General features: G+C 43.8%; 3 protein-coding genes across 5 annotated transcripts in view; 2 read left to right on the top strand and 1 right to left on the bottom strand.

Annotated features, from left to right (window-relative positions):
- The window catches only part of LOC308581470 (olfactory receptor 2T27-like), a gene marked incomplete at its 3' end in the record, with an annotated part of 241,324 nt that overhangs the window by 73,178 nt on the left and 140,646 nt on the right, over nt 1-27,500 (top strand). The gene's annotated exons all lie outside the window — the stretch shown is intronic.
- The window catches only part of LOC308580683 (L-amino-acid oxidase-like), a 55,357-nt gene that overhangs the window by 12,470 nt on the left and 15,387 nt on the right, over nt 1-27,500 (top strand). For 2 of the 3 annotated variants that reach the window (XM_081182696.1, XM_081182697.1), the window contains exons 4-7: nt 1,339-1,540; nt 2,396-2,464; nt 4,818-4,954; nt 6,436-8,077. In XM_081182696.1, the coding sequence (XP_081038822.1) occupies nt 1,339-1,540; nt 2,396-2,464; nt 4,818-4,954; nt 6,436-7,243 (1,216 nt within the window). In that variant the 3' untranslated portion in view covers nt 7,244-8,077. Of the gene's footprint in view, nt 1-1,338; nt 1,541-2,395; nt 2,465-4,817; nt 4,955-6,435; nt 8,078-27,500 lie in introns of those variants that run through there. The other variant, XR_014004840.1, reaches the window with a different exon arrangement.
- The window catches only part of LOC308580657 (L-amino-acid oxidase BmooLAAO-I-like), a 21,058-nt gene continuing 9,222 nt past the window's right edge, over nt 15,665-27,500 (bottom strand). The window contains 6 exon segments of the mRNA XM_081182627.1: nt 15,665-16,798; nt 19,320-19,456; nt 21,263-21,331; nt 23,442-23,643; nt 27,310-27,392; nt 27,394-27,423. Of these exon segments, the coding sequence (XP_081038753.1) occupies nt 15,949-16,798; nt 19,320-19,456; nt 21,263-21,331; nt 23,442-23,643; nt 27,310-27,392; nt 27,394-27,423 (1,371 nt within the window). The 3' untranslated portion in view covers nt 15,665-15,948.

The raw sequence follows: 27,500 nt of genomic DNA, 5'->3' as shown, positions 1-27,500 counted from the left end.
TTTATATATTCATTGTACAGTGGTACCTCGGGTTAGATATGCTTCAGGTTTGCATACGCTTCAGGTTACAGACTCCGCTAACCCAGAAATAGTGCTTCAGGTTAAGAACTTTGCTTCAGGATGAGAACAAAAATCATGCTCCGGTGGTGTGGCGGCAGCAGGAGACCCCATTAGCTAAAGTGGTGCTTCAGGTTAAAAACAGTTTCAGGTTAAGAACAGACCTCTGGAATGAATTAAGTACTTAACCCGAGGTACCACTGTATCCAGTGCTTTAGTCCTAAACATTTTGTGAATCTAAGTTTGGCCTCACTGAGGGGCAGTATTTCAATACAAGTAGGAAAATGAGAGTACCCCTAAACACTTTCTTTAGAAAAAAAATCACTGATTATATATATATATATGGTGGCGGCAGGTGGATGATTAATATTCTGCAGCCTTTGAAATGTGCTTGTGTGCTCCTGTTTTGACTAATTATATGTGCTTTTATCTTGTGAACTCTCCTGAGATGAAGAGCGGTACAGTCAAAACAAATCGGCTCCCAAAAGATTGAAACCTGGAAGTGAGTGTTCCGGTTTTCGAACGATTTTCGGAAGCCTAACGTCCGACATGGCTTCCGATTGGCTGCAGGAGCTTCTTGCAGCCAGTCAGAAGCCGCACTTTGGTTTCTGAACGTTTTGAAGTCAAACGGACTTCCGGAATGGATTCTGTTTGACTTCCAAGGTATGACTGTATATTAACCTAGTAAATAATAACAACATAATAATCATCGCTGCGTCTGACCATGGAAGCACAGCATATCCATCATGTTGTTGTTGTTGTTTAGTCATGTCTGACTCTTCGTGACCCCCTGGACCAGAGCACGCCAGGCACTTCTGTCTTCCACTGCCTCCCGTAGTTTGGTCAAACTCATGCTGGTAGTTTTGAGAACATTGTCCAACCATCTCGTCCTCTGTGGTCCCCTTCTCCTTTGTGCCCTCCAACTTTCCCAACATCAGGTTCTTTTCCAGGGAGTCTTCTCTTCTCATGAGGTGGCCAAAGTATTGGAGCCTCAGCTTCAGGATCTGTCCTTCCAGTGAGCACTCAGGGCTGATTTTCTTCAGAATGGAGAGGTTCGATCTTCTTGTAGTCCGTGGGACTCTCAAGAGTCTCCTCCAGCACCATAATTCAAAAGCATCAATTCTTCGGCAATCCATCATAGCCAGTAGCAATTGCTAGCCTTGTCCTCCATGTGTTGATCTAACCCTCTTTTAAAGGCCTCCAAGTTGGTGGGCAACACTGCCTCTTGGAAGAGCAAATTCCACTCTTTTGACTATGCACTGTCCCCTTCTCATGCCCCAGGATTGTCCGCGAATATGTCAGAAAGTTTGGCCTGAGTCTGACGGAATTCTTTCCAGAGGATGAGAATGCCTGGTATTTGATTGACAACATCAGGAAGCGAGTCGGGGAGGTTAAGAGGAACCCCAGCCTCTTGAATTACACTGTGGATCCCTCGGAAGAAGGCAAAACTGCTGGTCAGCTGTATGAGGAATCGCTCCATCGGGTTGGGATACTTTTGGTGCTTCTTTTAATTGGGAAAACCTTCTGTGTCCTGTTCCAAATATTAAGACCGTAGAGGTGGAAAGAACCAAAAGCAAGTCTAGCCGACACACCCTCCTAAAATAAATTGTAGATCCTCTATGAGGGAAGGTTACTATATTGGGGGATTTATTTATTTTTACTAAGTGGAGGCATGAGAATATTTAAGATTATGTGATGCTAAATATTATGCATGGTATACAGAAAGTGGGTGGGGTTTTTTCTCCCTTTTTCATAACACTAGAAGTTGGGGATATCCAGTTAAGCTGAAGCTTAGAGGATTTGGGACGGACAAAAGAAAGCACCTCCTCAGGCAGCACATCACATTGTAGTAATCATCATCATCATCATCATCATCATCTATTACTTATACCCTGCCCATCTGGTCGGGTCTCCCCAGCCACTCTGGGCGGCTCCCAACAGAATATTAAAAACATGATAAAACATCAGCTATTAAAAACTTCCCTGAACGGGGCTGCCTTCAGATGTCTTCTAAAAGTCAGATAGTTGTTGATTTCCTTGACATCTGGTGGGAGGGCGTTCCACAGGGTGGGTGCCACTACTGAGAAGACCCTCTGCCTGGTTCCCTGTAACTTGGCTTCTCGCAGCGAGGGAACCGCCAGAAGGCCCTCGGAGCTGGACCTCAGTGTCTGGGCTGAACGATGGGGGTGGAGATGCTCCTTCAGGTATACTGGGCCGAGGCCATTTGGGGGCTTTAAAGATCAGCACCAACACTTAGAATTGTGCTCGGAAACGTACTGGGAGCCAATGTAGGTAAACTATGATATGCATTCTGACTTTTTCTTTATGGTCATACCAGGTTGAAGAAGAGGTGAAGAGGACAAACTGTAGCTACGTGCTGGGTAAATATGACACCTTCTCAACCAAGGTAAAAAAGAATGATTCCCCCCCTTTTCTTTTCTTTTCTTTTCTTTTTGTTCTTTGGATGTTACCATGGCCTTTGGCTAGCGCAATAAAACCCAATAAGTTAACAAAACTAGCTAAAGCAATGCCCCAAACTTGCAAAGTGCAAAGTGTTTTTACTGAAACTTCATTGGCGCACTTCTGTTATATTATTAGAATATTACACAAGCCTATAGTAGTTACCCAGCTTCCTAGGTATCCCACCTAGATATCCTGGGGAGGGGGGGCACATGAAGAAGGGCCTCAGGTGATCATTGCAGGGTCCAGGTTGGTTCCTATGGGGAGAGGCAGCCCTTGACCCTTTGCAGTCCTGAGCCATTTAAGGTTTTATAGGTCAGAGCCAGAACTTTGAACTGGACCCAGAAACTCATGGGCAGGCAGTGCAGTCAGATAAAGGATAAAATACACTATGCTCTAACTGTCTCGCCCTGGTGAGCAACCTGGCGGTCAAATTCTGCACCAGCAAAATTTTCCCAACTGTCTTCAGAGGCAGCCCCATGCACAACGTGTTGCAGTAATCTAACCTTGAGGTTACCAGAGTATAGACAGCAGAAGTTAGTCTATCCCTGTCCTGATTAGGGGAGCAGTGGGGCCACCAGCCAGAAATGATGGAAGGCACTGCATGCTGCTGAGGCCACCTGAGCCTCAAGCAGGGTCGGATTTACGTTTGATGAGGCACTAAGCTCCTGAAGGTAATGGGGCCCTTTATACGTCCAGCTGACCTTTGTCAACAATAAATTTGTGTTGAATATATACTATGTGGTAATTTATGGACCTAATAGGTATCTAAAGCCATTTGCACATAACAAAATATGCATTTTATCAAAGTAACTGTTGAACTGAATTACAATTGAGAAGTATATTAATAGTGAAATTCAATTAAGAAGAAGTATATTAATAGTGAAATAATTATTAAGCTCTAATTTAAAGTGATTTTTTATTCATAACAAACTTAATAATGCAAGCCCATTGGCATTTGGCAATAATAAACATTTATTTTATTTGTTTTTTATCTTGTAGTTTGGAAATGTACATCCAGGTTTCCCCCCCTTTAATTTTTTGGGGGCCCCCAAGAGAGTGGGGCCATAAATTATAGCTTGTTTAGCTTATACATAAATCCGGCACTGGCCTCAAGCGACAGCAAAGGAACCAGAAGAATTTCCAAGTGGTACCTCAGGTTAAGAACAGTTTCAGGTTAAGAACGGACCTCCAGAACGAATTAAGTTCTTAACCCGACGATCCACTTTACTCCCAAGCTACATACCCGCTCCTTCCAAAGAAGTATAATCCCATCAAGAGCAGGCCACCTCCCTCCCATCCATCCAGTCCAGGGAATCACCCACTACTAGTGCCTTAGTCCTATCTGGACTGAGCTTCAGTGTATTGGCTCTCATCCAGTTCCATGACAGAGGCAAGACAACGGTCATAGAATCATAGAATCATAGAATCATAGAATTATAGAGTTGGAAGAGACCACAAGGGCCATCGAGTCCAACCCCCTGCCAAGCAGGAAACACCATCAGAGCACTCCTGACATATGGTTGTCAAGCCTCTGCTTAAAGACCTCCAAAGAAGGAGACTCCACCACACTCCTTGGCAGCAAATTCCACTGTCGAACAGCTCTTACTGTCAGGAAGTTCTTCCTAATGTTTAGGTGGAATCTTCTTTCTTGTAGTTTGGATCCATTGCTCCGTGTCCGCTTCTCTGGAGCAGCAGAAAACAACCTTTCTCCCTCCTCTATGTGACATCCTTTTATATATTTGAACATGGCTATCATATCACCCCTTAACCTCCTCTTCTCCAGGCTAAACATGCCCAGCTCCCTTAGCCGTTCCTCATAAGGCATCCATCACATCCACTGCCTCACCTACAGATGTAAAGGAGAAGCAGAAGGGTGGATGAGCCCTAAGGCAGGCATAGGCAAACCCGCCCCTCCAGATGTTTTGAGACTACAATTCCCATCATCCCTGACCACTGGTCCTGTTAGCTAGGGATGATGGGAGTTGTAGTCCCAAAACATCTGGAGGGGCGAGTTTGCCTATGCCTGACCTAAGACTATACAGATATGTTTACTCACCTGGGACTGAGAGCAAGCCTCATCGAACTCAGTGAGATAGACATATAGAGGACTGCACTGTAACTTTTTGCAGAATCCAATTTCTTGCTTTCCAGAAGAGTCAAATCCCAGAGCCTGAGAACTTCAGGATGTCTCGTGTACTAGATTCCAAATTCAGTTGTTGCTTGGTGGTGTGTTTGCTTAAGCATCTTTGTTGAGTGCTATCCTTAAAAGTGGTTCTTCCCCACCCCTCCCATAACAGCAATATTTAATCAAAGTAGCGAAGCTGAGTCGTGGAGCTGTCGAAATGATTGGGGACTTGCTCAATGAAGATGCTGGCTATTACCAGTCGTTCATTGAAAGTATGAGAGGTGAAATGATCTTCTCTTCTGGAAAGAGGTAAGCGGAAATACGCATTGCAAGGAAATAGGGAGGATTTATTCTTGCTGAAGTAAATAATCTGCTCTTCTTCAGATGAGATTGCATTTTGGTTCATTTCCAAAACTAGGACTGTAGGAACATCTTGGGACCACAATACCTTAGGAATGCCTCTCCCCATACGAACTGACCCCGGACCCTGAGCTTGTAATCCGAGGCCTTTCTCTATGTCCCCCGTCCCCCCCAGGAGGTTTGGATGATGGCAACACAATAACAGGCCTTTTCTGTGGTGGCTCCCCGTCTGTAGAATGCTCTCCTGGTGCCATTATCATGGGTGTAGCTAAGGGGGGGGGGGCAGCACCCCACCAGTAAATAAAAATCTATAAAAATGGATAGCAAGCTGGGGTTCTGCCTCCCCACGCCAACAAAAATCCTGGCTATGCCCGTGGCCATTATTACATATCTTTAGGCACCAAGCAAAAACATTCCTCTTTATTCAGGCCTTTAGCCATTAAATAATCGATGATTTGTTAAAGGGGTGGGTGGACTGTTATTATGATTATTTTATTATGCAGTCCCGTATTATGCTCTGCATTTTATTATTTTGTTCTTAATGTTGTAAATGTTGTTCTTAATGTTGTACACCGCTCCGGGATCTTTGAATAATGGTTGGTATATACAGTGGTACCTCGGGTTAAGTACTTAATTCGTTCCGGAGGTCCGTTCTTAACCCGAAACTGTTCTTAACCTGAAGCACCACTTTAGCTAACGGGGCCTCCTGCTGCCGTTGTGCTGCCAGAGCACGATTTCCGTTCTCATCCTGAAGCAAAGTTCTTAACCCGAGGTACTATTTCTGGGTTAACGGAGTCTGTAACCTGAAGCGTATGTATCCCGAGGTACCACTGTAAATCAAATTGATGATAGATAAATAAACAAATAACATATGCTCCCTCTCCCTACAACAAAGTCAACATAATGATGTAAGAGTCCAGCAGGCTCTTGTGAAAGTTCCATCTAGACCAGATGCCTATGGGAAGCCTGCAAGCCAGACCTAAGCTCAGTAGCCCCTCTCCCCACTTGTGATACCCAGCATGCATAGAATCATAGATTGCAGAGTTGGAAGGGACCCTGAGGAACATCTAGTCCAACCCCCTGCAGTGCAGAAACATGCCGCTGTCCCATGCGGGGATCAAACCTGTAACCTTGGCGTTTTCAGCACCACATTCTAACCAAGTGAGCTATCCCCTTGGATAATATATCCACAATAACTAAAAGCCGTTGATTATCTTCCGTGAACTTGTCTAATCCTCTTTCAAAGTCATCTGAGTTGGTGGCCATCTCCACACCTTGTCGGAGCGAATTCCAGAGTGTTAACTATGTTCTGGGTTCATAAATGCTTCCTTTTGTGTGTGCTGAACTGAGCAGCAACTGAGCAACACACGACAGTAGGCTCTTCATCTGCATCCATTCATCTGCATTTGTTTGTGTGGTTTTTTTTGCAGGTTTGATCAAATCACAGGAGGCTTTGATCAGCTGCCAATAGCCATTTACAGAAGCATTTCAGAAAGGGTGCGTTTCGGTACTAGTGTGGTCAGGATGGAGCAGGCAGGCGAGAGCGTCACCGCGGTTTATCAAACCGCCAACAAAGCACTGTTCAGCGTGACGGCCGATTACGCTGTGGTCACCTCCACCGCCAAGGCCACGAGGCGCATCCATTTTGAGCCGCCCCTGTCACGTAACAAAAGCCACGCCTTGCGGTCCATCCACTACAGGAGCGTCACCAAAGTCTTCCTCGCTTGCGCAGAGAATTTCTGGGAAGCTGACGGGATCCGCGGTGGGAAGTCCACAACTGATCGCCCGGCCCGATTCGTCTACTACCTCACTCAAAACTTTTCCGGCGGCATTGGGGTTGTCTTGGCTAGCTACGTCCACAGTGACGACTCCCGTTTCTTTCAGGCCCTCAGCCATGATGACATCATTAGCATCACCCTGGATGACCTGTCTGCCATCCACCAGCTGCCCAAGGGGTACATCCAGTCTGTGTGCCAGTCATCCGTAATAAAGAGATGGAGCTTGGATAAATATTCCATGGCTGGCTTTGCTGCCTTCACTCCCTACCAGTTTGTCGATTACAGCGAACCTCTTGAGGAGCCAGAAGGCAGGATCCATTTTGCTGGGGAACACACTACCAAACTCCACGGCTGGCTGGACTCCGCAATCATGTCAGGGCTGAGGGCAGCAAGAGAAATCAACTTCGCATCTGGGAAGTGGTTGCCCAGGAACCAGCCAAATAACAAAGACGAACTTTAAACAGGCACTCTGCAAAAGGAGAAAAGATTATTTGAAGGAATACAGTGGTACCTCGGGTTACATACGCTTCAGGTTACATATGCTTCAGGTTACACACTCTGCTAACCCAGAAATAGTGCTTCAGGTTAAGAACTTTGCTTCAGGATAAGAACAGAAATCGGGCTCCGGCGGCAGCAGGAGGCCCCATTAGCTAAAGTGGTGCTTCAGGTTAAGAACAGTTTCAGGTTAAGAATGGACCTCCAGAACGAACTAAGTACTTAACCCGAGGTACCACTGTATCTTGACATACAGGAGTTTTGAATCGGAACAAGTCAAAATATTGCTGTGAGTTTGGGGAGAAGGAAGTAGGCTGTGTGCGAGATCCTTCTAATCTAACCGCTGGATCCAGGAGGTGTTAAAATATAAGCCAGGGTAATGGGTCATTAGGAGAACAAGGGGGGCTTTGAGCAAGACAGAAAATGTGTAGAACAACAACAACAACCAAAGCCAGAGTTTTTCAAGTGATGTGACCTAGAAGAACTCTGGAGAGAGTCGGAGCAAGGCTTGAAAGCAAGGCTTGATTTCTCTTTGAATCCAAGGCTACGGCTATGAAAGAAACAAGATCCTCTTTGGGTGTCAATGTTGTGAGCCCCTCCATAGTATAGATCTGCAAATAAACCATAGATTATGAAGACACCACCGTCTCTGCTGTGCCTCATTCCAAAAGGAAACACAAAGCCTCAAACTCCTGGAATCTCTGGGTTCTTGGGGTGGTGTGCAACAAAATCTAACAGCATTTCTAGATGGCAGACAAAAATGCCAAAGAAAATTAAAAATCATGACCCAGTGCCAGTAGTACCATGTTGTTGTTATTCCATTCTGTACCCTATATCTTTTCCTTCCTTTCCCGGTTATACTGTGAAGGGGAAACCTGATGGACAGCAAGGCTGGAATTTATAATACAGTACAGGGATGCAGAGTGGGGAAATTTACATTTCTCCACATAGAAGGAACTGAAATGGGAGGAATATGGAATTTTGAAAAGATTTGTTCATTTATTTTGCCAGCACCATCTTCACTCATTTCTTCTTGTGTAGTTACAGTACAATGGGAAGTAATTAATCTTTCAATAAATAAAAAAATAAAAAGCCTTTTTTGCAGACCATAAGCAATTAATGTTATTTCTGGGATATCCCCCCTCCCCATTTCGTTTTTATGTTATTTCCTTACTTTTGAAGGAAGAAATTTTAAAAAAAAATCTGGAAAAAAGTGAGACAGATTTCCAGCACTGAACTAATATCAAAATTATGTTAAATCACACAGGAAGTTTCTGCATATATCCCCCCCCCCATTTAATATGGATTATTTCATTAAACGACTTACAATGGAGCATTCCAACGCAAGGCTTTTGAAAGCAAAAGTAACCTGTTTCCAAGCATATTGCACACCTTGCGAAAGGTTTATCCAGTTGAATTTGAAGGCAAATCTTTTCAAAAGAAGTGTTCCCTGACCGGGAATCGAACCCGGGCCGCGGCGGTGAGAGCGCCGAATCCTAACCACTAGACCACCAGGGAAGTTGTGGTAGGTTTGTCAGAAAGCTAGCTATTATCAGTACTATTTCCTTCTGCAGTTCGTAATACAAGGAAGCCTTCAGTTCTGTGCATAGCGTGCCTCCTTCTCGAATAAATTCATCTGCATGTCCGATGGTTCTCCATTGACGTTTCCCTTCTACCTAGAGAAATTGCCTTCTGCAGAAAACCTGAGCACTTTAAAAAACCCTCTTCCGAATAAAGATAAGGAAGCGCCGGCGCTTCTCGTGCAACTTCTGCAAGCATCTAATTTTACGTCTGCACTGCGGGATGCCTCCTTTGTGGACGGATGCGAAGAACCCGGCACTTTATTTCTTTTACATAGGGTCGGGTGGGGAGAGAAAGTTTTTTTTCCACCCTCCTTGGGGAAAATGGTCTCACTAGCCAATTTTCCTAATTTTGATTCCCCGACAGAGCTAAGGTTGCAATTCTTGCACACTTAGGTGGGAGTCAAGTCCTACTTCACCCTGAGGGGCTTAGCAGGTCTTCTAAGCAGACACGTGCCCACGATGATTCTGCTAAAACTCAGCGCGATCCTACGATCAGAGGATCTCCAGAGTCTTCAGGTCTTGCCCAGCGCTGCCTGCAGATGCATCTTGCAAGTGGTCACTTGCTTCTCGCCATCAGCCCCACGAGGACGAAATGCGCAGGCGCCGTAGGACTTGCCCCAGCAAAGGAGCGAACCCAGGTAGCGCCTCTGGAATGTAATGGAAGCCTCCGATTGGTCCCGCATTCAGCCAATCGCGGAAGAAGCCTCATGGAGAGCATCCAGCGCGCAGGGTGGCGTTCGAAAATCTTGGTGTGTAAGGAGACTGCAGCCCTACTCAGAGGAGTCTGTATCCTGAAGCGTTTGTAACCTGAGGCATTTGTAACTCGAGGTCCCACAGTAGTTGTCATTTCTGTGACTGAGGCAGTGAAAGATTTTACTTTCTTGGGCTCCATGATCACTGCAGATGGTGACAGCAGCCACGAAATTAAAAGACGCCTGCTTCTTGGGAGAAAAGCAATGACAAACCTAGACAGCATCTTAAAAAGCAGAGACATCACCTTGCCAACAAAGGTCTGTATAGTTAAAGCTATGGTTTTCCCAGTAGTGATGTATGGAAGTGAGAGCTGGACCATAAAGAAGACTGATCGCCGAAGAATTGAAGCTTTTGAATTCTGGTGCTGGAGGAGACTCTTGAGAGTCCCATGGACTGCAAGAAGATCAAACCTATCCATTCTGAAGGAAACCAGCCCTGAGTGCTCACTGGAAGGACAGATCCTGAAGCTGAGGCTCCAGTACTTTGGCCACCTCATGAGAAGAGAAGACTCCCTGGAAAAGACCCTGATGCTGGGAAAGATGGAGGGCACAAGGAGAAGGGGACGACAGAGGGCGAGATGGTGGGACAGTGTTCTTGAAGCTACCAGCATGAGTTTGACCAAACTGCGGGAGGCAGTGGAAGACAGGAGTGCCTGGGGTGCTCTGGTCCATGGGGTCACGAAGAGTCGGACACGACTAAATGACTAAACAACAAAAACAAAAACAAATGTAAAGTACCCCAGGCTCCCACGGGAGGTAGGCATAGCTGTCAACTTTTCCCTTTTCTTGCGAGGAATCTTATTTGGAATAAGGGAATTTCCCTTAAAAAAAGGGAAAAGTTGACAGCTATGGAGGGAGGGCGGTCTAGAAACAAGTATTTTATTTTATTATTTCATAAAAGTTATGCACCCCTTGATAGTTTAAAAAACAGCAACACAAAAACACCTCAAAGTCTTTTACAAATAAAGATAAAAATAATAATATTATCCTTAGGAAAACTTAGCAAAAATGTAAGACATTTGAAAACAATAGGCTCAAAACAGATTAAGACTCGCTATTTTATTTCATACATATATGAAAAATAAATAAAAATCCAAACCCTGCCCCCCATTTCCACAAAAAATAGAATTTGCCAACCCAACCCTGGAGATTGTAAAATACATTTCAATAACTGTCTCCCAAAATATTGTTCTAGAATTATATTTTATTAGACAACAGCTAGGTTTTATATAGCACTTTCTATGGCTCAGAACAATTAATATAGATGATCTCAATAACAAATACAGCTGCCTAAGAAGGTTAGTAGGATCTCTCCTGTATTGAAAATGGGGTCCATGATGGAGAAAGTATTTTCTGGATTTTGATACATTAGCTATCTGTATGTTATCATTGCTCTTGAAAGAACATGCTAACCCAGTGCATTTCAGGAAACCAGGAATATACCCCAGGAAATTGTTTCATTCCTATTGTCTCTTCAGACCTAAACATCAGCTGATGTGTCCATCCAGTGCTTTTTCGGGGGGGGGGGTATGTGTCAGCATCGCCCTTGAGCCTGTGCCACCGACTGGACTCATCCACTTCAGCCCCGACTGGGCTAGGCGAGCTGGGTAGCACTTCCAGAGACCACCTTCTACACAGGAACAGGTCAAAGTGCTGTGGACTCACATCTTAGAGTTGTGAGCACCGGATTCACTCCAGCAAGAAGACAGTCGTCGCACAGCAGAGTATAGCAGAGTATAGCCGTGCATAAACGACTCAGAGAGCAGCTCTGTAGAATATCTTCTTTTATTCTATCTACAACTATAATACATAACTATGTACAGAGCTAAATGAGGTCTAAACGAAAATGCTGAACTGCACTGTCTGCAGCTGCTCTTAGCAGCAACCTTATCTATACACATGATCTCTCTCTAACACTCAGTCTCTCTCTCTCTCTCTCTCTCTCTCTCTCTCTCTCTCTCTCTCTCTGATGTGAGGCTGGAGCGGAATAAGTAGAGAGCAGAAACCGCCCCCTCCTCTCTGGAGAATCAGCAGAGAACATCAGCGGATTCTTGGATATGGGAGGGGTGAAATCTCTTCAAGGACAACCAAAGTAGGTATCTCAAGGAGAACATCTGTCATGACCTGAAGCAGCTTGGGCAGGGAATCCTTGGTGCAGTGGGGAGGTCAGTACACCAAAAAGAATCCTGTACTGCCCCTATTGCCCAACTTGCAGAACATGCACTCAGAGAACTGGGTCTTCCCAGTAGGACGCCTGATGCAAGCTAGTGACTTCCTAAAAATCACTGCAAACCCCCCTCCCCGCCCACATGACCTGGGTTGCTGTGCGTAAGAGAAACCTGGTGGACAAGCAGCAGCTAGGACAGGACCATCTGCTTCATCCAATCAAGTCTCTGTTACACATGCCAGGTCAAATCCTCCATCCACGATCAAGTCATGGATGGCAGTGGTCTTAAGAATCATTGACCTAGCATTGCACAGCAACACCTTCAGGTCATGTGGGTTTCCCTTGTTGAGCGCAAATATAACATTGAATCACAATCGTACAAAATAACTCAGCAAGCTGACATTTATCAAGAGTTAAACAAAGGTTAGTGTATTAGTGTACTAAATATTATTTCCAATTCTACGTAGTTTGCTATTGGAGAAATACCATATATGATTATAAAAAACTAAAGCAAGAATTATTTTAAAATATGATTTCATTTCTAGATCAGACAGACAAGATTTCTTCTACTATATATTTTTTTCTTTATCATATACACACAAAGCTTCTATTTTTAAACAGGAAATATTTTTGTAACTAAGGTCTATTATACAAATCCTTACAGATGTTCATTTTGTTACAGTTCTGTTAAGTTGTATACAAATTATAAAGATGAGTCAATTATTTACTAAATTGGCGAGTTTTGCCATTACTGCATATTCTGATAGTTTCACTTTCCATGCATCTATTTCAGGACATATGTCAGATTTCCATATGTTGGCCAACACCACTCTGACTGCTGTGGTCATATAACTAAATAGTTCCACTGATGATTTCACAATACAGGTGCTGAAGGAGTCATTCTCAACAGCATAGTTTTGGGGTCCAATGCAAATTTAGGGAGGGTTTTTTTTTACATTTTTTCATTTCGAAATGAACTTTCCTCCCAAACTTTCTGGTCTTTTCACAGGTCCACCATAAATGGAAGAAGATTCCTTAAGGTCTATCACATTTCCAGCAATGTCCATTCATTGCATTATTCATCTTCTGTATATTTTTCAAAGTTATATACCATTGAAAGAAAATTTTTGTACAGTCCTACTTCATGTTACGGCCGCTTCAGGTTACGTGTTTTTGGGTTGCGGACCGCGGGAAACCTGGAAGTACCGGAATGGGTGACTTCTGGGTTTCGCCGCTCGCCCATGCGCAGAAGCGCCAAATTGCGCCGGTGCCTGTGCAGACGTGGCGCTTAAGGATGCGAACGCTGTGGGTTGCGGACATGCCTCAGTCACGGGTTATGTCTGCAACCCGAGGTTACACTGTACCAATTTTCTTTTAGGGCTTAACTTGCAGTAAATTTTATTCCTTTATTCATAATTGTTCTCATTGTTCCACTGTGAACTGCTCTTAAAATTTTTGCATCCATTTTGTCATACAAGGTTTTGCTTGTTCGGGCTCGGTGTCATATTTGAGTAATAGTTTATAAATTTTACTCAGAAGGTAGAACTCTGTTATGATGGACTCAAATTCTGTCTTTTCACCAATTTAAATGTTTGCCATACAGTGTTTCTTGAATCTGGATATTAGTTGACAGTATGTAAGCAGTTTCATATTTTTTCTCCTCTTTAATACTTTGACATGTATTTGATCTCTTCTTGAAGATGAACCATATCTTGGTACAATATATAGTCATATATTCTGCTATCGGCTCTAATAATAATGTTCCAGTGGTGACATTAGCAGTGCAGGTAAGGGCATTTTTGTGATTTTTGTAGTGCAACTCATGATTTTTGTGTTGCAGGCTGTGCCCCTAGCTATGATGTGTGATTTGATGGTGATTTAGGGGTGGCCCAATGCAAAAAGCATGAGGATCCGTGCTTCGAAACCACGTTTTTGGGCCACGGTATGGCCAGGAAGCCGTGGATCCTAATTTTTTGTGCTGCAAGCTGTGCCCATGGCCATGATGTGTGATTTGTCGGTGACTTTGGGCTGATCTAGTGCAAAAAGCATGAGGATCCATGAGGATTCGTGCTTCAAAACCACGTTTTTGGGCCACGGCATGACTAGGAAGCCGTGGATCCGAGCTTTTTGTGGTGCAGGCTGTGCCACTGGACATGATGTGTGATTTGACAGTGAGTTTGGGGTGGCCCAATGCAAAAAGCGTGAGGATCCATGAGGATCCGTTCTTCAAAACCACATTTTTTGGGCCACGGTATGGCCAGGCAGGAGTGGATTCGTGATTTTTGTGGTGGATGCTGTGCCCCTGGACATGATGTGTAATTTGACAGTGAGTTTGAGCTGATCTAGTGCAAAAATCATGAGGATCCATTGCGGCACCACGAATCAGTGGATGCGTGATTTTTTTGGTTCTGCCTACAGACTAAGTTGTGGTCTACAGTATCATGGCGTTTTTATTTTGCTTCAATATAAAAATCATATGAATTCATGAGGATCCATGCCTCGGATCCATGTTTTAGTGGTGCTGCAGCGCGGGAAAGTGTTGGATACACGTTTTTTATAGTCCAGTTTGTAGGCGTGCCTTCCAGGTGTGATTTGACACTGCATTTATTGGAGTTATTTATTAAAAAAAGTGGAGGATCCATGAGGATCCGTGTAGATCCACCTTTTACCCAGACCCCTGGAAATCTCTCACTTTTTTCAGATTTTTTTAAAGACATCAAAATATCTTCCTTCAAAAATAAGGAAATAGCATAAAAATGAAATGGGGGGAAATATCCCAGAAATAACATTAATTGCTTATGGTCTGAAAAAAAAGCTTTTTATTTTTTATTTTATTGAAAGATTAATTACTTCCAATTGCACTGTAACTACACAAGAAAAATGAGTGAAGATGGTGCTGGCAAAATAAATGAAGAAATCTTTTCAAAATTCTATATTCTTCCCATTTCAGTTCCTTCTATGTGGAGAAATGTAAATTTCCCCACTCTGCATCCCTGTATTATAAATTCCAGCCTTGCTGTCCATCGGGTTTCCCCTCCACAGTATAACCGGGAAAAGAAGGAAAAGATATAGGGTACAGAATGGAAAAACAACAACATGGTACTACTGGCACTGGGTCATGATTTTTAATTTTCTTTTGCATTTTTGTCTGGCATCTAGAAATGCTGTTAGATTTTGTTGCACACCACCCCAAGAACCCAGAGATTACAGGGCTTGTGTTTCCTTTTGGAATGAGGCACAGCAGAGACGGTGGTGTCTTCATAATCTATGGTTTATTTGCAGATCTATACCACAGAGGGGCTCACAACATTGACACCCTAAGAGGGTCTTGTTTCTTTCATAGCCGTAGCCTTGGATTCAAACAGAAATCAAACCTTGCTTTCAAGCCTTGCTCCGACTTGCTCTGACAGTAAGAGCTGTTCGACAGTGGAATTTGCTGCCAAGGAGTGTGGTGGAGTCTCCTTCTTTGGAGGTCTTTAAGCAGAGGCTTGACAACCATATGTCAGGAGTGCTCTGATGGTGTTTCCTGCTTGGCAGGGGGTTGGACTTGATGGCCCTTGTGGTCTCTTCCAACTCTATGATTCTATGACTCTCTACAGCATACTTCTAGGTCACATTACTTGAAAAACTCTGGCTTTGGTGGTGGTGGTGGTTGTTGTTCTTCACATTTTCTGTCTTGCTCAGAGCCTCCTTTTCCTTTGTTCTCTTAATGGCCCATTATCCTGGCATATATATATATATATATATATATATATATATATATATATATATAACTTTTTATTCAAAATTAAAACAAAACATATTATCCAGAAACATATCATCCTTATTCCCCCCCATTTTTCCTCCCTCCCCTCCCTCCTCCCACAGAACCCACCCACCCCCACCCCTCGACTTCCCTCAGTTCCAGTCTTTGATTTCTCTAGAAATGCTGTTTTCTGCATGTTACACAGTTGTATAGATCCTCAAACTATTTAGCTGATTATTATCAACAAAAAGTTTGTGAATGTTTATTCAAAACCAGCCAAGGAGCCCAGTTTGCTTTGTTGTGTCTTCAAATACTTTGTAAAGGGTTCCCATTCATCTTTAAAGTCACAGTTATCCTTGTCCTGTAGCTTGTTTGTCAGATTAGTCAGTTCTGCATAATCCATCAACTTCCTGGATCCAGCGGTTAGAAAAGATCTCGCATACAGCCTACTTCCTTCTCCCGAAACTCATAGCAATGTTTTGACTTGTCCCGATTCAAAAAATGCTGCTTCTCAAATGCGAGGTTGATGTCTCTTGCTGCCCTCAGCCCTGACATGATTGCGGAGTCCAGCCAGCCGTGGACTTGGGTAGTGTGTTCCCCAGCAAAATAGATCCTGCCTTCTGGCGCCTTGAGAGGTTCGCTGTAATCGACAAACTGGTAAGGGGTGAAGGCAGCAAAGCCAGCCATGGAATACTTATCCAAGCTCCACCTCTTTATTACACATGACTGGCACGCAGCCTTGATGTAATCCTTGGGTAGCCGGTGGATGGCGGAAAGGTCTTCCAGGATGATGCTAATGATGTCATCATGGCTGAGGGCATGAAAGAAACTGGAGTCGTCACTGTAGACATAGCTAGCCAAGACAACCCCAACGTTGCCGGAAAAGTTTTGACTGACGTAGTAGACGAATCGGGCCGGGCGATCAGTTGTGGACTTCCCACCGCGGATCCCGTCAGCTTCCCAGAACTTCTCGGTGCAAGCGAGGAAGACTTTGGTGGCACTCCTGTAGTGGATGGACCGCAAGGCGTGGCTTTTGTCACGCGACAGGGGCGGCTCAAAATGGATGCGCCTCGTGGCCTTGGCGGTGGAGGTGACCACGGCGTAGTCGGCTGTCACGCTGCGCAGTGCTTTGTTGGCGGTTTGATAAACCGCGGTGACGCTCTCGCCTGCCTGCTCCATCCTGACCACTTTGCTACATAATTGCACCCTTTTTGAAATGTTTCTGTAAATGGCTGTTGGCAGGTGATCAAAGCCTCCTATGATTTGATGAAACCTGCAAAAAACAAAACAAAACCGAATGTAGATGAACGGATAGGACAAGCTTCCTCAAACTCTGCCCTCCAGGTGTTTTAGGCCTACAACTCCCATGATCCCTAGCTAGCAGGACCCAGTGGTCAGGGATGATGGGAATTATAGTCTCAAAACTTCTGGAGGGCCAAGTTTGAGGAAGCCTGGGATAGGAGATGGAAGAGCCCTCTTCAGCTGCACTGGGAACTGCTGTTGTGCATTGCTCAGTTGTTGCTCGGTTCAACACAGACAAAAGAAAGCATTTCTGAACACAGCACAGAGTTAATGTGGAGATGGCCACCAAGTCAGATGACTTTGAAAGAGGATTAGATAAGTTTATGGAAGGTATTCAATGGCTTTTATTAATTGTGGAAACAATGGTACCTTAGTTCTCAGACTTAATCCATTCTGGAAGTCCGTTCCAAAACCAAAACGTTCCAAAACCAGGGCACACTTTGCCAGAAAAAGTAATGAAAAATGGATTAATCCATTCCAGACTTTTAAAAACAACCCCTAAAAGAGCAATTTGACATGAATTTTACTATCTAACGAGACCACTGATCCATAAAATGAAACAATAATCAATGTGCTGCCGTTACACAATCAATTAATGAATCAGCATTGAACTGGGTTCCACACAGTCACAAAAACAAAAAAAGAGCCACAAAAACGCAAAATAAATAGTAAAAACAGACAGACCTCAGCCTGGCACTCAAAACGGAAGCATAACACTCAAAACGGAAGCGTAACACTCAAAACGGAGCACATTTGGTTTCTGAAAAAAGTTCGCAAACGGGAACACTTACTTCCAGGTTTGCAGTGTTTTGGTTCCAAGTTGTTTGAGTACTAAGGCATTTGAGAACCAAGGTACCACTGCATATTATCCAAGGGGATAGCTCAGCTGGTTAGTGTGTGATGCAAATGGTGCCCGCCAAGTCACCAAGTCCACAGGCTTCAGCGCCTGTGGTTTCTGAGGGTCCCCGCGTCGCCGCCGCGGCAAGACCCGTCCTCTACGGAGCCGATTCCCTCCGGAGCTCATAGGGAATCCGCCATTAGTCGATGGCGCTTGACCCGGAAGTCCGGTGCTGATAATTCTAAGGTTGCAGGTTCAATCCCCTTAAGGGATGGCTGCGCATTCCTGCACTGCAGGGGGTTGGACTAGATGTTCCTCAGGGTCCCTTCCAAATCTGCAATCTATGATTCTATGCATGCTGGGTATCACAAGTGGGGAGAGGGGCTATTGAGCTTAGGTCCAGCTTGCAGGCTTCCCATAGGCCTCTGGTCTAGATGGAACTTTCACAAGAGCCGGCTGGACTCTTACATCTTTATGTTGACTTTGTTGTAGGGAGAGGGAGCATATTTTATCTATCATCCATCCATCTATCTATCTATCATCTATCTATCTAATCTATCATCATCAATTTGATTTATATACCAACCATTATTCAAAGATCCCTGGGTGGTGTACAACATTAAGAACAAAATAATAAAATGCAGAGCATAATACGGGACTGCCTGATAAAATAATCATAATAACAGTCCGCCCACCCCTTTAACAGGGCATCGATTTAATGGCTGAAGGCCTGAATAAAGAGGAATGTTTTTGCTTGGTGCCTAAAGATATGTAATAATGGCCATGGGCATAGCCAGGATTTTTGTTGGGGGTGGGGCAGGCCTTTTGTTGAGGAGGTAGCCCTTTTGTTGGCGAGGCCTATTGTTGGGGAGGCAGAACCTCGGCTTGCTATACATTTTTATAGATTTTTATTTATGGGGGGGTGCTGCCCCCCGGCCCCCCTTAGCTACACCCATGATAATGGCACCAGGAGAGCATTCCACAGACGGGGAGCCACCACAGAAAAGGCCAGTTCTTGTGTTGCCATCCTCCGAACCTCTTGGGGGGACGGGGGACATAGAGAAAGGTCTCGGATTACAAGCTCAGGGTCCGGGTCAGTTCGTATGGGGAGAGGCATTATAAGGTATTGAGGTCCCGAGACGTTCCTTCAGTCCTAGTTTTAGAAATGAACCAAAAGGCTATCTAGTCTGAAGAAGAGCAGATTACAGTGCTACCTCAGGTTACATATGCTTCAGGTTACAGACTCCGCTAACCCAGAAATAGTGCTTCAGGTTAAGAACTTTGCTTCAGGATGAGAACAGAAATCGTGCTCTGGTGGCGTGGCAGCAGCAGGAGGCCCCATTAGCTAAAGTGGCGCTTCAGGTTAAGAACAGTTTCAGGTTAAGAACAGACCTCCAGAATGAATTAAGTACTTAACCCGAGGTACCACTGTATTTATTTAATGGCTGAAGGCCTGAATAAAGAGGAATGTTTTTGCTTGGTGCCTAAAGATATGTAATAATGGCCACGGGCGTAGCCAGGAGTTTTGTTGGGGGTGGGGCAGGCCTTTTGTTGAGGAGGTAGCCCTTTTGTTGGCGAGGCCTATTGTTGGGGAGGCAGAACCTCTGCAAGAATAAATCCTCCGTATTTCCTTGCAATGCGTATTTCCGCTTACCTCTTTCCAGAAGAGAAGATCACTGCATCTCTCATACTTTCAATGAATGACTCGAAATAGCCAGCATCTTCACTGAGCAAGTCCCCAATCATTTCGACAGCTCCACGACTCAGCTTTGCTACTTTGATTAAATATTGCTGTTATGGGAGGGGTGGGGAAGAACCACTTTTAAGGATAGCACTCAACAAAGATGCTTAAGCAAACACACCGCCAAGCAACAACTGAATTTGGAATCTAGTACACGAGACATCCTGAAGTTCTCAGGCTTTGGGATTTGACTCTTCTGGAAAGCAAGGAATTGGATTCTGCAAAAAGTTACAGTGCAGTCCTCTATATGTCTATCTCCCTGAGTTAGGTGAGGCTTGCTCTCAGTCCCAGGTGAGTAAACATATCTGTATAGTCTTAGGTCAGGCATAGGCAAACTCGCCCCTCCAGATGTTTTGGGCCTACAACTCCCATCATCCCTAGCTAACAGGCCCAGTGGTCAGGGATGATGGGAATTGTAGTCCCAAAACATCTGGAGGGGCGAGTTTGCCTATGCCTGCCTTAGGGCTCATAAACCCTTCTGCTTCTCCTTTACATCTGTAGGTGAGGCAGTGGATGTGCTGGACTGTTGTCTTGCCTCTGTCATGGAACTGGATGAGAGCCAATACACTGAAGCTCAGTCCAGATAGGACTAAGGCACTAGTAGTGGGTGATTCCCTGGACTGGATGGATGGGAGGGAAGTGGCCTGCTCTTGATGGGATTATACTTCTTTGGAAGGAGCGAGTATGTAGCTTGGGAGTTCTTCTGGATCCTTTGCTGTCGCTTGAGGCCAGTTTACATATAAGCTAAACAAGCTATAACTTATGGCCCTACTCTCTTGGGGATCCCAAAAAATTTTAAAGGGGGAAAAAACCCCTGGATGTACATTTCCAAACTACAAGATAAAAAACAAATAAAATAAAACGTTTATTATTGCCAAATGCCAATGGGCTTGCTTTATTAAGTTTGTTATGAATAAAAAATCACTTTAAATTAGAGCTTAATAATTATTTCACTATTAATATACTTCTTCTTAATTGAATTTCACTATTAATATACTTCTCAATTGTGTTTCAGTTCAACAGTTACTTTGATAAAATACATATTTTGTTATGTGCAAATGGCTTTAGATACCTATTAGGTCCATAAATTACCGCATATCATATATTCAACACAAATTTGTTATGGACAAAGGACAGCTGGACATATAAAGGGCCCCATTACCTTCACGAGCTCAGGGCCTCATCAAACGTAAGTCCGGCCCTGCTTGAGGCTCAGGTGGCCTCAGCAGCATGGAGTGCCTTCCATCATTTCTGGCTGGTGGCCCCGCTGCTCCCCTAATCAGGACAGGGATAGACTAACTTTTGCTGTCTATACTCTGGTAACCTGAAGGTTAGATTACTGCAACACGTTGTGCATGGGGCTGCCTCTGAAGACAGTTGGGAAAATTTTGCTGGTGCAAAATTTGACCACCAGGTTGCTCACCAGGGCGAGACGGTTAGAGCATAGTGTACTTTATCCTTTATCTGACTGCACTGGCTGCCCATGAGTTTCTGGGTCCAGTTCAAAGTGCAGGCTCTGACCTATAAAACCTTAAATGGCTCAGGACTGCAAAGGATCAAGGGCTGCCTCTCCCCATAGGAACCAACCTGGACCCTGCAATGATCACCTGAGGCCCTTCTTCATGTGCCCCCCCTCCCCAGGATATCTAGGTGGGATACCTAGGAAGCTGGGTAACTACTATAATATAACAGAAGTGCGCCAATGAAGTTTCAGTAAAAACACTTTGCAAGTTTGGGGCATTGCTTTAGCTAGTTTTGTTAACTTATTGGGTTTTATTGCGCTAGCCAAAGGCCATGGTAACATCCAAAGAATGAAAAGGGGGGAAAAAGGTGGGGGGAAGAATCGTTCTTTTTACCTTGGTTGAGAAGGTGTCATATTTATCTAGCACGTAGCTACAGTTTGTCCTCTTCAGCTCTTCTTCAACCTGGGATGACCATAAAGAAAAAATCAGAATGCATTTCATAGTTTACCTACATTGGTTCCTAGTACGTTTCCGAGCACAATTCGAAGCGTTGGTGCTGACCTTTAAAGCCCCTAAATGGCCTTGGCCCAGTATACCTGAAGGAGCGTCTCCACCCCCATCGTTCAGCCCGGATAGTGAGGTCCAGCTCCGAGGGCCTTCTGGCAGTTCCCTCACTGCGAGAAGTGAAGTTACAGGGAACCAGGCAGAGGGCTTTCTTGGTAGTGGCGCCTGCCCTGTGGAACGGCCTCCCACCAGATGTCAAGGAAATAAACAACTATCTGACTTTTAGAAAGGGAAGTTTTTAATATCTGATGTTTTATCATGTTTTTAATATTCTGTTGGGAGCCGCCCAGAGTGGCTGGGGAGGCCCGACCAGATGGGCAGGGTATAAGTAATAGATGATGATGATGATGATTGCTACAATGTGATGTGCTGCCATAAGAGTGCTCCTATGCTTGCACCTGGGTGGCTGCTGGGGGGAAGAAGAAGAAGAAGAAGAAGAAGAAGAAGAAGAAGAAGAAGAAGAAGAAGAAGAAGAAGAAGAAGAATAGTAGTAGTAGTAGTAGTAGTAGTAGTAGTTTGGATTTGATATCCTGCTTTATCACTACCCAAAGGAGTCTCCAAACAGCTAACAATCTCCTTTCCCTTCCTCCCCCACAATAAACACTCAGTGAGGTGAGTGGGGCTGAGAGACTTCAGAGAAGTGTGACTGGCCCAAGGTCACCCAGCAGCTGCATGTGGAGGAGCGGAGATGCGAACCTGGTTCACCAGATTACGAGACTACCGCTCTTAACCACTACACCACACTGGCTGGGCTAGATGGGGCATTGGCCTGATCCAGCAAGCTCTTCTGATGTTCTTAGCTGTTTACAAGCCTCTCCCAAGACTGGCCAAGTGTGAAGTGTATATAGCAGAAGAAACACATTCAACGGTCAAGTGGTTGAACCTTGGGTGCATTAGCTGCAAACTGCCTACCAGTTATATATTACAACAGGAGAAATAAATTGGTGCTGTCAGATAAGATTTAGCAATGGCATGGGAGGGGTGTTTAATGACAGCATCATTAAAGGTTTCAAAACAAAATTGGAGTGTCCTCAAAATACTTACGGGACATTTCTTGAATCCTAAGTATAGTCGTGATTGCTTTTTCCCAACTAGCTGTTTCTCCCCAGTGAAGATTCTGCTTGTAAATGACATGACATATTTACCAATTTAGCTCACACCTGATGTTTGTTAAAACAAAAGCCAAACTGTGGTGGTGGCGATGATGATGATAATATCTGGGTGGCTTCCAACAGATAAAACAACATAACACAACATCGAACATTTAAAAATTCTCCATACAGGGCTGCCTTCAGATGTCTTCTCAAAGTTGTTTAGTTCTTTATCACCTTGACAGCTGATCAGAGAGTGTTCCACAGGGCAGGTGCCACTACCTGGAAGGCCCTCTGTCTGGTTCCCTGTAACTTTTCATAGTGAGGGAACTGCCAGAAGGCCCTTGGAGCTGGACCTCAGTATCTGGGCTGAGTGATGCGGGTGGAGACATTCCCATAGGTATACTGATGTTTTATCATGTTTTTAATATTCTGTTGGGAGCAACCCAGAGTGTCTGGGGAGGCCTGGCCAGATGGGCAGGGTAAAGGTAACAGATGATGATGATGATGATGATTACTACAATGTGATGTGCTGCCTGAAGAGGTGCTTTCTTTTATCCGTCCCAAATTCTCTAACCTTCAGCTTAAATGGATGTCCCCAACTTCTAGTGTTATGAAAAAGGGAGAAAAAACCCCACCCACTTTCTGTATACCACACATAATATTTAGCATCACATAATCTTAAATATCCTCATACTTCCACTTTGTAAAAATATGTATCCCCCAATATAGTAACCTTCCCTCATAGAGGAGTTGCTCCAGTCGCTTGGTCGTTTTACCTTTCCCAACTCTACAATATATTTTAGGAGGGTGTTTTGGCTAGATGGGCTTTTGGTTCTTTCCACCTCTACGGTCTAATATTTGGGACAGGACACAGGTGGTTTTCCCAATTAAAAGAAACAGAAATGCATCCCAACCTGACGTAGGGACTCCGTATACAGCTGATCAGCGGTTTTGCCTTCTTCTGAGGGATACACAGTGTAATTCAAGAGGCGGGGGTTCCTCTTCACCTCCCTGACTCGCTTCCTGATGTTGTCAATCAAATACCAGGCATTCTCATCCTCCGGAAAGAATTCCGTCAGACTCAGGTCAAACTTTCTGACATATGCGCGGACGATCCTGGGGCATGAGAAGGGGACAGTGCATAGTCAAAAGAGTGGAATTTGCTCTTCCAAGAGGCAGTGTTGCCCACCAACTTGGAGGCCTTTAAAAGAGGGTTAGATCAACACATGGAGGACAAGCCTAGCAATTGCTACTGGCCATGATGGATATGCTGTGCTTCCACAGTCAGACGCAGAGATGATTATTATGTTATTATTATTTACTAGGTTAATATGCAGCCGTACCTTGGAGGTCGAACGGAATCCATTCCAGAAGTCTGTTTGACTTCCAAAATGTTCGGAAACCAAAGTGTGGCTTCTGATTGGCTGCAGGACGGCCCTGCAGCCAATCAGAAGCCGAGCCAGACGTTAGGCTTCTGAAAATCATTCGAAAACCAGAACACTCACTTCCGGGTTTCGATCGTTTGGGAGCCAAGGTGTTCGAGATCCAAGGAATGACTGTACCGCTCTTCATCTCAGGGCGGTTCACAAGATAAAAGCACATATAATTAGTCAAAACAGGAGCACACAAGCACATTTCAAAGGCTGCAGAATATTAATCACCCACCTGCCACCATATATATATATATATATATATATATATATATATATATATATATGTAAAGGGACCCCTGACCATTAGGTCTAGTCGTGGCCGGCTCTGTGGTTGCGGTGCTCATCTCGCTTTATTGGCCGAGGGAGCCGGCGTACAGCTTCCGGGTCATGTGGGCAGCATGACTAAGCCGCTTCTGGCGAACCAGAGCAGCACACGGAAACGCCGTTTACCTTCCCGCCAGAGTGGTACCTATTTATCTACTTGCACTTTGACGTGCTTTCGAATTGCTAGGTTGGCAGGAGCAGGGACCGAACAACGGCAGCTCACCCCAAACCGCTGATCTTCTGATCGGCAAGTCCTAGGCTCTGTGGTTTAACTCACAGCGCTACCCGTGTCCATATATATATATATATATATATATATATATATATATATATATATGCTTTCGTAGATTTTCACGGGTACAGGAATGCAGGTTTTGGTGTCTTCGGGTGTCTTCCCGTGTAAGAGTTGGGGTGTCTAGGCGACGTTTCGACGAGGTCTCACTCGTCATCTTCAGGCTGGTGCTTTCGGCTTCTTGTTACTGGAACAGATCATATATAATCATATATAACAAAATATATAATCATATATAACAGATCATATATAATTATATATATATAATCATATATAAAAAAATGTTTAGGGGTACTCTCATTTTCCTACTTGTATTGAAATACTGCCTCTCAATGAGGCCAAACCTAGATTCACAAAATGTTTAGGGCTATGCGTCCCCCTGCATCCCCCCAGAAAAAAGCACTGTATATAATGAATATATAAACAGACTGGGGGTGGGGAGAGATAGCAAAAAAGGTTTGGTAAGCCCTGTGCAGAGCACTTCCTAAACACCTAGTTGTTGTAGTAGTAGTAGTAATTATTACTATTATTATTATTGTGCCACACCTATCTGACTGGGTTGCTCCAGCCACTCTGGGCAGCTTCCCATTGCCCAGCGCTTACAAATAGTCACTATCTCTCTGGGAATTTGGTTAACTTCTAAAAATATTGATCTTTTTCAAAATAATTATACACCAGTGTGGAATACTGTTAAAAGAGACTTAGAAATATGGGGAAGGATGAAGTTATCATTTTGGGGAAGGATTTTAGCTATTAAGATGAATGTGCTACCTAAGATGTTATTCTTGTTTCAGACAACTCCAATAATCAAAGGGGCAGCAATTTTTAAAGATTGGCAAAAAACAATTTCAAAGGTATATCTGGCAGGGAAAGAAGCTGAGAATTCAGTTTAAGTTACTAACAGATACTAAGGAAAGAGGAAGCTTCGCCCTGCCAGATTTGAAATTATATTATGAAGCATCTTTCCTCTGTTGGTTGAAGGAATGGATGAAATTAGAAAATACTGAATTGCTGGATTTAGAAGGTTATGACAATAGATTTGGGTGGCACGCATATTTATGGTATAATAAGACAAAAGTCCATAAAGGATTTGGAAGCCGTATATTTCGAAGATCTCTAATAGAAACCTGGGATAGGTATAAAAAACCTATTGGAACGAAAAACACCACATTGGTTATCTCCATTAGAAGCAATGAATGTACAAAAGGTCAATATGAGTGGGAAATGGATAACATATGGGAAGTTAATATATATGGAAGGAAGTAAATGGAAACTGAAACCATATGAAGAAATTAAAGAATATGTTAATGATTGGTTACATTATCGCCCGGTCAACGAAATGTTTAAACAGGACTCTAAAGAAAAAGGATTTGATGAAAGTGGATCAAAGTTTGAATTAGAGATATTAAGTAATGATGCAAAAATTCTGTCTAAAATGTATAAATTGCTGCTTGAATGGCATTTGAAGGACGAAGAGGTTAAGTCGGTTATGATTCACTGGGCCAAAGATTTTGGGTATAATATACAGCTGATTGGGTGAAATTATGGAAGGAAGTTTTAAAATTTACTGCATGCAATGTCCTAAAAGAAAATGTGATGAAAATGATGTATAGATGGTATATTACACCTGTTAAGTTAGCAAAAATGTATAAAGTCAGTAATAAATGTTGGAAATGTAAAGAAAAAGAGGGAACATTTTATCACATGTGGTGGGAATGTAAAAAGGTGAAATGCTTCTGGGAGATGATATATAATGAGTTGAAAAAAATGTTGAAATATACATTTATAAAGAAACCAGAAGCATTTCTATTGGGCATTGTGGGGAGTGATATAAATAGAAAGGAATGTAAGCTCTTTTTATATGCAATAACAGGAATAGCAAGAATATTATTGGCCCAAAAATGGAAGCAAGAAACGTTACAGTTGATTGAAGAATGGAGGATGAAGTTAATGGACTATGCAGAATTAGATAAACTAACAGGAAGGATTCGAAACCGGCGAGACCAGAAATTCACGGAAGACTGGAGTAAATTTAGGGACTATTTGAAAAGTAATTGTGAAGAACAGACGACACTTGTAGGGTTGCAAGAAGTTTTGTGAGGAGAATTATTAGAAGTATTGTAAAAATGGACAAGGGGGAGGATGATTTGTTAAGAGATGTAAAGGCAATATAAAGTTAAGAAATGCATAAGAAGTGGTTAAAACGGTGGATCATCAGAGGTGCTGATGGAAGTCCAAAAATATTGTATGAGTGATAAGTTTTGTGGTACATTTTATAATTTATATGTTAAAATTAATAAAAAATATTATTAAAAAACCACCAAATAGTCACTATCTCTCAACTTTATCTTCTTCACAGGTGCATCATGGGGCAAAAGGGAGGTGAGCTATGTTTGCCACCCTGGGGAAGGGAGGAATAATGAGTGTTCCCAGAAGAGGTCCTGCCGCCGCCTCCTCCCATCAGCTCTGTCCCGTTCACATAAAACAAACTGCGTAGGCCTCGCAGCCAAGATTTTCTCCAACTAGTGGGCTACATCCAAGAAGTCATACATTGTCTTCAACTCCGCATACACTTCCTTCCTCGTGGCAACAGGCCAACAGCTCTTTTGTCTCCCATACAGCCAAGCGCAATAGGACACGTGTCCGTGGAAAGAGCCATCACGGATGAGCAAGGCGGGATTTATGCATGCTCAGCAGATGAAGTGGAAGGCATGTGGTAACCTCCCGTCTCACCTGTGTACCTGAGGCAAATGCATGGGCCCCAGATCTGCATACCAGCCTTCTTGCTCATTTCGATACGTCTCCACTCGTCCCCCCCACGCGGTCGCTGGCTTCAAGAACTGTCACCTAAAGGCAAACAGGACAGCTACTGCTGTATCACTCCAGCTACTGCTTCATGCTACAATAGCCTGCCTCGATTTCCA

This window comes from Podarcis bocagei (assembly GCF_964188305.1).
Source record: "Podarcis bocagei genome assembly, chromosome: 2".
Taxonomy (NCBI): domain Eukaryota; kingdom Metazoa; phylum Chordata; class Lepidosauria; order Squamata; family Lacertidae; genus Podarcis; species Podarcis bocagei.
Note: the sequence above shows the minus strand (reverse complement) of the source record. Positions and strands in the feature narration are given on the sequence as shown.